This window comes from Oncorhynchus mykiss, chromosome 4 (genome assembly GCF_057628025.1).
Source record: "Oncorhynchus mykiss isolate SJ-2025 chromosome 4, ASM5762802v1, whole genome shotgun sequence".
NCBI classification, from domain to species: Eukaryota; Metazoa; Chordata; class Actinopteri; order Salmoniformes; family Salmonidae; genus Oncorhynchus; species Oncorhynchus mykiss.
In genome coordinates, this window is record NC_143025.1 from 8,422,757 (window position 1) to 8,434,016 (window position 11,260).

Genomic DNA, 11,260 nt, shown 5'->3' on the forward strand with positions numbered 1-11,260 from the left:
ATTTCAGACACCTTAATGCATACTTCTAAATTATATTATGTTAGCTAAACGCCTATTTTTTTAGATAACTAATGTAAATGTCACCACTAAAACACAAATCATGCTTAAATACATGTCATTTTGTCCTTGAAACATTTAATTGAAATACTGTAGAATTCCATTCATTCCTATGGAGGACTGCCAATATGGCCGAACGGTGGCATCAAAGCCTTCCAAACCGTCTCTCAATGGCCAATAGATAGCAACTGCAATCCAGTGTTTTTTTTAATATTTTTTTATTAACAACAAATCAATACAGGAAGTACATGTGGGAACACAAGTATATAAATCATATACAATGGACAATTGGGCTAGAGGGTACAATATCACATTACACAAGGACCTTAAGGGTTTATATGCTGTTCATCATTGGCAGTGACCCATTGCCAGGCATTTCTTTTGACAATGGTGCCATCATATGGACATTTCGAGTAATGCACTCAGCAGCTGACGAGGTCGATGAGCTTACGCAGTCATTTATGTTTACAACTCATGTTTCTGCACAGCTTCCGTTTGAAGAGGTTTGATCTAGCAGTCGTGCATGTCTTTATTGTGGGCGGAATGTTTTTTTCAAGCGTCATGTCGTCTGGGTTTTGTGAAACGAGGCCAATTTGTACTTACTGTATGTAGTGGCTCACTACGCAATCGGTGACACGCTCTCGAGGTGTGTTTAAGACTGAAGGTAGATCGACAGTAAGTTTGACCAGAGCAAGGCGTCTGAGTAGCCAGTCATAGATCGCCAGCCTGCAAAGTTCATATCCCGTTTTCGCAACGTTCTTCTTAAATAAGGTAGGTTTCTAGCTTCGACGCAACTCGTTCTGGGAGTCTGTTGGGACATTGGGCCTCGACTCAGTCCCAGCCCAATGTATTTTTAAGAAATTCAAAATATATTTATACAAACATTACAAAGAACAGTCATGGAATACATACAATATATTTAAATAAACACTTTGTAAAAAGTACAAGCTTTTTATGTTCTGAGAAGAAAATGTTTAATTTCATTCTCAAATAGAGGTTTTCAACTCTTACATTTACGAATTTGGAATTGAGCTAAAATAACAATGATTTTGATTAAGAAGGCGTCGCATAGCCTTTGCTATACCTTGTAAAAAAAAATATATATATAACATTTTCAACTAGAAGGGAAAAATATGCATGTATATAATCTAAAAACATCTACATATCTTTCCACAACTTCCGGGTATAAAATACATGTAAAACAGTCCGGTTGTTCATTACAGAAGCTACAATAAACATCAATGTCTTTAAAAAACGTTTTAAGTTCATGTTTAGTAGGGTAGCACTTTTGTATTTATTTTTAGGAAACCAATGTAATGTTATTAGTTAAAAATAAACTTCTGAGAAAGCGAGTAACCAAAGAGATGCATCCCTTGTAACCAATGATTCCCAGCTAGCGCAGTGGAGCTGGGCTGATTCCTCATTGCTAGCTGGGTTACATTTATTTTGAGTTCTCTCTATGATAGGGTTACAGTTCAGAAAACATCTAGCTGTTGTTTCTTAGTTATTGCTATTCCCAGATAAGTCATTGTATCCTTAACTGGGATGTCAGATTATTGAGGGCATTTCAATCAAATGACTTGCCTAGTAAAATAAAGATAAAATGAACATACAGACGAAGTAATGAGGACAATTTAGTTGCTAATGGCAGCCTGCACCTGCAGTACCTCTGTCTGCCTTCAATTTGAGAACCATAAGGACAGCACTGAGCTAACCTGCAACATAATTCCCTAGAGTAGCTCAAACTACGCATGCAATGTTTCCAAAAAAAAAAACTCCATGTCGCAAGATTTCGACACACTGAAATCACACTTCCTGATCATCAAATACGCCACTGAGCATCCTCATATGAAACCCATGGGGTGACGTCACCGATGACATCGTCCAAATGTTTCACAGTCTATGGGATCATCAGAGATCCTATCATTCACCATTTAACTGTTGACTAGTGTTTAGAGTGGTCCCGGCCCAATGTCCCGACAGACTCCCAGAATAAGTTGCATTGAAAGGGAAAGGGGGAAAAGCTAGTCAGTTGTCCAACGGAATATATTTAACTGAAATGTGTCTTCTGCATTTAACCCAAGCTAGTAGAGGTCTTGGTAGAGTGATGTGAATTGGCTGCTCTGCATAGACTTCAAATCACTTTGATCAATGTTGTTATTATCTTTTGACACGGGGGCTATGAAATATGCATATTTAGTATGTGGGTTGTCATTTATTTTTTTAAATATATTTTTACCTTTATTTAACTAGTCAAGTCAGTTAAGAACAAATTCTTATTTTCAATGAGGGCCTAGGAACAGTGGGTTAATTGTCTTGTTCAGATGCAGAACGTCAGATTTTTACCTTGTCGGCTCGGGGATTCCATCTTGCAAACTCTCGGTTACTAGTCCAACGCTCTAACCACTAGGCTAACCTGAACTAGCTAGGTTACAGAAGTCCGATTGATAGAACGGTTACCCCTACACATAAGACAAATATAACCAGTAGCCTCAATAACCTGATAATTGTAAGTGGGGGTTTTATGCTTGCCCACATGCACCTTCTGCTGTTTTTTCCTTTGACTATACTGCCTGTCAATAATCTGTCAGTCACTCGACCTATGCCCTATGTATTCACTTCCTGTCAATAATCTGTCAATTACTGGCCCCATGTATTCACTTCCTGGCAATAATCTGTCAGTCACTAGGCCCTATGGAATCACTTCCTGGCAATAATCTGTCAGTCACTAGGCCCTATGGAATCACTTCCTGTCAATAATCTGTCAGTCACTAGGCCCTATGGAATCACTTCCTGTTAATCTGTCAGTCACTAGGCCCTATGTCATCACTGGAACTGAATCCTGACTTTGAATCCATTCCAGAAAGGAAAACATGGCTACAGTCCGAGTGGTGCATCAGCAGCGAGCCCTGTGGAGGCAGTGCCATAGGACTGCTGCTATTGGCATCTGTCATCTCCACACCACCACCAGCAGCAGCAGCCATGCCTCCTCCTCCAAAGAGCATTACAAGGTCCTAGTGCTGGGAGGAGGAAGTGGTGGCATCACAATGAGTGCTCGGATGAAGAGGAAGCTAGGGGCGGAGAACGTGGCCATAGTGGAACCCAGTGAGGTATTAAAGACAGTGGGTGGGTCTCAAATGGCCCCCTATTCCTAAACAGTCCACTACTTGACCAGGGGCCCGTAGTGCATTATATAAGGAATAGGGGGCCATTTTGGATGTGGAACATGTAGTCTTGTGCACAAGAGTATATATTTAAACATTAGGCGGAGTGCCTGGATACAGCCCTTAGCAGTGGTATATTGGCCATATCACAAACCCCCAAGGTGCCTTAATGATATTATAAACTTGTTACCAATGTAATTAGAGCAGTAAAAATCAATGTTTTGTCATACCCGTGGTATACGGTCTGATATACCACGACTGTCAGCCAATCAGCATTCAGGGCTCGAACCAACCAGTTTATAATAAGCAACATTATTCCCGTAGATGCACTACTATCAGCCCATCTGGACATTGGTTGGCGCTGGGGCTAAAGGTGTGGCCTCTTCCGGTCGACCTACCGCCAGTGTTGTGCCGTCTGGTGTCAAGTGGGTTAGATCCAAGGTTCAGGAGATCAACCCAGACGCAAACACTGTGCGCACAGGAAATGGCATGGAGGTAGGTAGGGCTGTTTACTTTCCATATCGTTTATTTGATTTAATACACATTGATTGAAGTTAAAAAAAATGTAATTATAGGGCTTTGGTCTCCATCCGAAGGCAAAGGTCAGTCAAGTGTTGTCATAATCTGTGTTGCTCATCCTTCCTGCGGATAATAGGCTGAATCTACCACACACAGCAAAACCGATTAGTGAAGGTGCTGGAGGCAAAATGCTAATCTGGAAAAAACAAACAAAAAAAGCCATAACACTTAAGAGATAAAAGGCTGTAGACCAGGGCTCTCCAACCCTGTTTCCGGAGAGCTACCCTCCTGTAGGTTTACACCAGGGCTCTCCAACCCTGTTTCCGGAGAGCTACCCTCCTGTAGGTTTACACCAGGGGTCTCCAACCCTGTTTCCGGAGAGCTACCCTCCTGTAGGTTTACACCAGGGCTCTCCAACCCTGTTTCCGGAGAGCTACCCTCCTGTAGGTTTACACCAGGGCTCTCCAACCCTGTTTCCGGAGAGCTACCCTCCTGTAGGTTTACACCAGGGCTCTCCAACCCTGTTCCCGGAGAGCTACCCTCCTGTAGGTTTACACCAGGGCTCTCCAACCCTGTTTCCGGAGAGCTACCCTCCTGTAGGTTTACACCAGGGCTCTCCAACCCTGTTTCCGGAGAGCTACCCTCCTGTAGGTTTACACCAGGGCTCTCCAACCCTGTTTCCGGAGAGCTACCCTCCTGTAGGTTTACACCAGGGCTCTCCAACCCTGTTTCCGGAGAGCTACCCTCCTGTAGGTTTACACCAGGGCTCTCCAACCCTGTTTCCGGAGAGCTACCCTCCTGTAGGTTTACACCAGGGCTCTCCAACCCTGTTCCCGGAGAGCTACCCTCCTGTAGGTTTACACCAGGGCTCTCCAACCCTGTTCCCAGAGAGCTACCCTCCTGTAGGTTTACACCAGGGACCTCCAACCCTGTTCCCAGGGGAGCTACCCTCCTGTAGGTTTACACCAGGGCTCTCCAACCCTGTTTCCGGAGAGCTACCCTCCTGTAGGTTTACACCAGGGCTCTCCAACCCTGTTCCCGGAGAGCTACCCTCCTGTAGGTTTACACCAGGGCTCTATAACTCTGTTCCTGGAGAAGAACCCTCCTGTAGGTTTACACCAGGGCTCTATAACTCTGTTCTTGGAGAAGAACCCTCCTGTAGGTTTACACCAGGGCTCTCCAACCCTGGAGAGGCCTGCAATATAGATCCTCTTGATATGCAACTGGACAAATGACAATGAAATCATTCAGCTTTACATGTCCTTTACACTGAGTATACCAAACATTAGGAACGCCTTCCTAACAGTGAGTTCCACCTCATGTTCCCTCTAAACTGCACGCTCGCCCCGGGACTGCCGCCCAGGAGAATCATTGGCCCATGTAGAGAAGCACGAGATTGAACTCAACTATCTAGAGTTTTTCCCTGTTAGTTAAAACTATCAACGTTTCCCTTTTACTGTGGCAATTGAGCACAAAACGTGTACATTTCTAGACATCTTTGAAAAGCGAGTCAGGTAACATGCTTTTTTTTGTCTTAAAGGGGCAGTGTTGTATTTTGAGACTAGATTGAGTAAGCTAAGTAGTGAATAGGCAGATGGAAGCATAATTTGTCTGATTCTCTGTAATAGTGGGATCGGAATAATGATGCATTTTATTTTGTAAAGTGGTTTTCTTGCATCAAACAACATTTTCAGTCACCTGGTCTGAAGGGCAAGTGGAGAAACAGGTTGATGTTTTTTCAGAATAAAAGTCTCATGGAATGTCGGCCTACATTGAACACCACACATTGACATTCTACTGTAGGCTCAATGATGGCACAACTTTTTCCATGTTAAAATGTTATGGGATGCATTTTCTCAATTTAAAAAAAATGGTAGGCCATTCTGGTAGGCCTAGATTATGATAAAATAGCCACTGTAGCCTACTTGGCCACTGTTAAAACTGTAACCTAAAGCGGCTACAGCCTCAGTCTTCACAGTAAAACTGTAACCTAAAGCAGGTACAGCCTCAGTGTTCACAGTAAAACTGTAATATGAAGCAGGTACAGCATCAGTGTTGACAGTAAAACTAGAACTTAAAGCAGGTGTAGCATCAGTGTTGACAGTAAACCCACCCGCTCTGGAAGTTGCACAGAATTTTCACAACATTCAAGTTTGCCCTCAGCAGACCTGAAATGCGGTCCGTACTGACAATGTTTTGAGGGAACATTGTTTTTTTTTTTCCTACTCACCCTCTAAATGGCTCAGACACACAATCCATGTCTCAAGGCTTAAAAAAAAAACTTATTTAACCTGTCTCCTTCCCTTCATCTACACTGATTTGAAATGGATTTAACAAGTGACATCAATGTGGGATCATAGCTTTCACCTGGTCAGTCTAAATCACGGAAAGAGCAAAGTTCTTCATTGTTTTGTATGCTCAGTGTATGTTTGTTAATAACAAGGAAGTAGGCCTACGATCATTTTACCTTACAACTGACTGTAACTTGTATTGTCTTCCCTGTAACAGATCTCCTACCAATATCTGATAGTGGCTTTAGGTTTACAGCTACACTATGAAAAGGTAATAAGCACCATATTGTTTATTTTATGCCTTTCACCACTCCCTCAATATTGTTTCAAAGGTCTAATGCAGACATGTTTATCTCAATAGCGAATCATTTCTGGGGAACAATGAAATAACTTTACTGTGAATTGTTTTCAATTAAAATGGTCAAAAATAAACAAAAATAGCTTCTTAGCAGACTGTCTGAGTGGGGAGGTTTGGAACTCTCTTATTGGTCTATTAACTAATGTATTGCCTGGTGATGTCACCAAGTAGGCCAAAACTCCATTCTACCAAAACAGGCAGAAATTTCAGGTGGCCTTTTCAAACAGCTCTGACACTAAAAGGGCATTATCATTTATAAAAAAAAATAATTTCACAGTATTATTCCAACCTTAGTGTGTGTGTGTATATATATATATATATATATATATATATATATATAAAAATACAAGTAAATCACGTTTTTTACTGCACTGGGCCTTTAACATAAGTCCTTTTATTGTATGAGTCAGTCTCTGCCAATGATCATCTATTTTTGTCTCTCACAATCACTCTCTAGATCAAGGGTCTGCCTGAGATTGAAGATTGGGTCAAATTTAAGATTGGTTCAAACTATTCCGTACAAACTGTGGAGAAGACTTGGAGTGCACTGCAGAACTTCAAGGAGGGAAATGCTGTATTCTCTTTCCCCAACACTCCGGTGAAGTGTGCAGGAGCACCACAGAAGATCATGTACCTGACCGATGCTTATCTCAGGAAGGTATTTCGATATAAAATGCATCAGATAAACTGTTGTAAAAAGGTATTCTGAATCTACATTTTTGTATCTGGGTTGACTTCTGTTCATTAGTGCACATGTAACGGATGTGAAACAGCTAGTTTAGTTAGCGGTGCGCGCTAAATAGCGTTTCAATCGGTGACGTCACTTGCTCTGAGACCTTGAAGTAGTAGTTCCCCTGGCTCTTCAAGGGCCGCGGCTTTTGTGGAGCGATCGGTAACGATGCTTCGTGGGTGTCAGTTGTTGATGTGTGCAGAGGGTCCATGGTTCGCGCCCGGGTATGGGCGAGGGGACGGTCTAAAGTTATACTGTTACACACACCGTAGCAAAACGTTTTGAAATTGTGTATTTCTTACTGGTACCTAATGAACATAACCCAGCTCTCATCTGTGTCATACCCTTCCTCAATATTATAACAGGTTTATTCTGATCTGATCCCTCTCGAAGACAGGAAAAAGGGCTAAGGCCAACGTTGTGTACAACACATCACTGCCAGTGCTCTTTGGGGTCAAGAAATATGCAGATGCATTGTGGGAGATTGTGAAGAGTCGCGACATCCAGGTGAATCTCAGACAAAATCTCATCGAGGTCCGGGCCGACAAGCAGGAAGCTGTGTTTGAAAACCTCGACAACCCTGGAGAAACCAAAGTGTTTGAGGTAATTTGCTAATCGAAAACACAGAATGTAGCCGAGGGGTTTGTTCACAGATTTCTAACATATTATTTAAGTTGACATAGAAAACTGATGCTAAGTAACGTAGTATGCAGATGTAGTCATAGTTATTGTAGCATTCATAGTTATTGTAGCATTCATAGTTATTGTAGCATTCACTATCTCAGTGGTCTTGTGGTTGGTGTTTCTCCCCTAAGATAAGATGATTGGGAGTTCGATCCCTTGTTGAATCATACCAAAGACTGTAAAAAATGGTACCTGATGTCCCTCTGTTTGGCACTCAACATTAAGGAGATAGATTGGGGGTAAGGCCCTGTGATAGACTAGCGTCCTGTCCAGGGGGTATACTGGTACATCAAGCTGACTCGCACTACAGAAACAGGAGATAGACTAGCATCATGTCCAGGGGGTGAACTGGTACATCAAGCTGCCTCACTACATAATTCGGAGATAGGGCAGGAGCCTATGGGTCATTCTGGCTCAGATAAGGCTTACTTGTCTGAAGCTTAACTTACTAACTATCGGAGCATTTGCTGGGCAACAACAAGACAGTAATAGTTTGATTTGTTTGTGCTAATTTTCAGTCAGGGAATCGAGCTTTTCTTTCTTTTTCAGTATGAGATGCTTCACGTCACTCCTCCGATGGGACCCAACCCGGTGGTTAAAGGATCCTTATTGGCTGATGAGGCTGGCTGGCTGGACGTCAACAAAGAGACCCTTCAACATAACAAGTATCCCAACGTGTTCGGAATCGGAGACTGCACCAACCTGCCGACATCCAAAACAGCTGCTGCCGTGGGTAAAGTCATTTTTTGTTTTTTCTGTTTTGCCACTTATAAAAAAAAAAATATAATACCACAACTAAACACCAGGGGAAACGGCTCTTGCAAAACTTTTGTTGTGGTATTTACCTGTGAGGTTGAAAACCTGTACCTGCATGTCCTACATTTGTTGTTGAGCATGGGGAAGGGCATCAGTAAGAATATGGTGTGTTTTATTTCCAGCTGCCCAGTCTAGTATTCTGGACAGAACCATTTCAAAAGTGTTGAAGAATGAAAAGCCGGATAGTAAGGTACGTTACCTTACATAACACTAATTACACTTAACCTACTATTAGTATTTTTAGACTCTTCAAGATAACACAGAATATGTCCCAAATGACACACTTTATAGTGCACTACTTATGACCAGGGCCCTGGTCAAAAGTAGTGCACTATGGTTTGAATAGGGTGCCTTTTGGGACGTATCCACATGATTATAAACTGGGTGGTTTGAGCCCAGAATGCTGATTGGTTGACAGTCGTGGTATATCTGACTAAGGGCTGTATCCAGGCACTCCGCCTAAGAACATCCCTTAGCCGTGGTATATTGGCCATATACCACACCCCCTCGTGTCTTATTGCTTAAATATAGCTCTAAGATACTTGTGTTTACAGTATGATGGCTACACATCCTGCCCTTTGGTGACGAACTACAACACCGTCATCCTGGCTGAGTTTGACTATAGTGGGCAGCCATTGGAGACATTCCCTATTGACCAAAGCAAGGAGAGACGGACCATGTACCACATGAAAGCTGACGTGATGCCTCATCTGTACTGGCATGGACTTCTCAAGTAAGTAGCTGTCAAAGAGAATTACTGGGTCGTATTCGTAAGGCACCAAGTGTGTGTGTGTGGGGGTGGGGGGGGGCTGGATTTACTTAATTTGACCAATAAGAAATGCTCATTTTTATTTTCCATCGCTAAATGTTTTCTGTTGTGTGCCCTAATTAACCCAACCTTTTATGTAGACTAAACAGCGAATACATGTTTTACAGAGCCTTTTTGTTGCTAATATTAGTCCAAACATACATCTGATATTTTTCCCATAGGGGGTTTTGGGGTGGACCAGGACCATACAGGAAAATCATGCACCTTGGGATGAAATAGAAGCGTATACACCCAATTCAGCTGTTTCACTGTTACAATGTAATCAACTGTTTCTCTGATCTTTGATTCCCAGAGAGGGTTGCAAAATTCCTGTGACTTTCCCAAAATTCCAAGGATTTCAGGAAAACCTGGTAATTTTTGGGAAAGTTCCTAGAAGGTTACAACACTATTCCCAGACCACTATTTCAATAACCATAATTTCATAATACAATTCAGCAAGGTATTGACAATACCATTAGATTTTTATATATATATATATATATATATAACAAATCTAGTACCTCTAGCAATACTGTCAGTGCTTAATTTGATCTAAAACCTCTAGTAATACTGTCAGTGCTTAATTTGAGCCAGATCACCTATTTTCCCGGATCTGGTACCTCTTGCGGCATGATTTATTAATTGTTTCACTGTTCGCACTATAAACATTCTAATAAAAGCTATCACAGTCCAATCAAATTGCCTACTTGTTATTTCTCCCGACCCCTGGAAAAAAACATCAGGTTAAAGCGCGAGGATCCTGTGTAATCATCCTATCCTCCCACACTGATTCCAGACCTGCTTTCTGATTTGTACTTAAAGGTTATGGGTAGGGTCGGTGGGGGGGTAAGTAACTGATCTTGACACAGGTCTTGGTCGTGGTGGTCAGCTAGGGAAGTGGTCCCTACTGTCCGTAGTCATGTAGCCTAGGCTAGTCATCTCCCTACTGAATTTGAAACGTGGGAAAGACACATTTTTAAAATGGATAAGAAGAAGCAATGATGATGATTTTCAAGTAAAAAAAATCCAGAGAAAATCAATCCCGAAACGAGCCAGAGAACTGTCAGTGCCGGAAGAGAGGATTGGGGATAAAACTGACCCTGATGGCGACGCCTTAGCTAGCAGTGCTGCTAACCCTTCCACCTCCACTACCAAGTAGGCCTTCAAATCTCATCACAGACAACTTTAGTATTTCAGCTACTTTTCAACTACTTAGCATGTTAGCTAACCCTTCCTCTAACCTTAAAACCTAACTCCTAAACTTAACCCTAACCCTTCGCTTACGTTAGCCACCAAGCTAAAATTCGTAACATATTGAACGTTTTGCAAATTCGTATCATATAATACGAATTGTAAATCGTAACATACCATACGAAATGGGTGATGGACATTCACAAATGAATACATACCATACAAAATGTCACATATCATACTTAAAGGAACATCTCAGATTTACGTACAGAATAATACGAAATGATCTGAGACCAGGTTGATCCACTGAAGGGAGGCTCAGTTCAAGAACAAGCAAAGGTATAACCCCTGGCTTGTCATGTGAAATTAAAAGCTGGGCTGTACAACATGCAAAAATGTAGTGAGCTTTAGTCTAGAAACGACTGGATGGATTAAATTAACAAAAGATTGGGTGGAATGTACAGTAATGTCCTCTGCCTCCGATGGAAAAACAAAACAAAGCCCTCTGAAAAGTTTTTTTACCATGCCCAAACCAAGGAGCATTTAGTGGAAGCAAGCATTGTAGACGAGGCTAAAGAGGACACCCAAGTTACCGTTAACAGTCAAAATGAGAAAAAAAATAGGCACTACTGCCAGATCCTT

The 11,260-nt window shown here is 42.0% G+C and overlaps 1 protein-coding gene across 1 annotated transcript; it reads left to right on the forward strand.

Moving 5' to 3' along the window:
• The first annotated feature begins 421 nt into the window (after positions 1-421).
• LOC110521223 (sulfide:quinone oxidoreductase, mitochondrial) lies at positions 422-10,126 on the forward strand. Its single transcript, XM_090231049.1, has 10 exons — positions 422-828; positions 2,921-3,167; positions 3,546-3,716; positions 6,249-6,302; positions 6,847-7,047; positions 7,513-7,722; positions 8,353-8,536; positions 8,742-8,809; positions 9,174-9,352; positions 9,610-10,126. The coding sequence occupies exons 2-10, from the start codon at positions 2,931-2,933 to the stop codon at positions 9,665-9,667; spliced, it is 1,362 nt and encodes a 453-aa protein (XP_090087175.1). The 5' UTR covers positions 422-828; positions 2,921-2,930; the 3' UTR covers positions 9,668-10,126.
• Positions 10,127-11,260: the final 1,134 nt, after the last annotated feature.

Coding starts and splice junctions, on each gene's coding strand:
- LOC110521223 (XM_090231049.1), top strand. CDS start 2,931: ATGGCTACAGTCCGAGTGGTGCATCAGCAGCGAGCCCTGTGGAGGCAG. Junction 3,168..3,545: donor CCATAGTGGAACCCAGTGAG/GTATTAAAGACA, acceptor TTATTCCCGTAG/ATGCACTACTATCAGCCCAT. Junction 3,717..6,248: donor GCACAGGAAATGGCATGGAG/GTAGGTAGGGCT, acceptor TCCCTGTAACAG/ATCTCCTACCAATATCTGAT.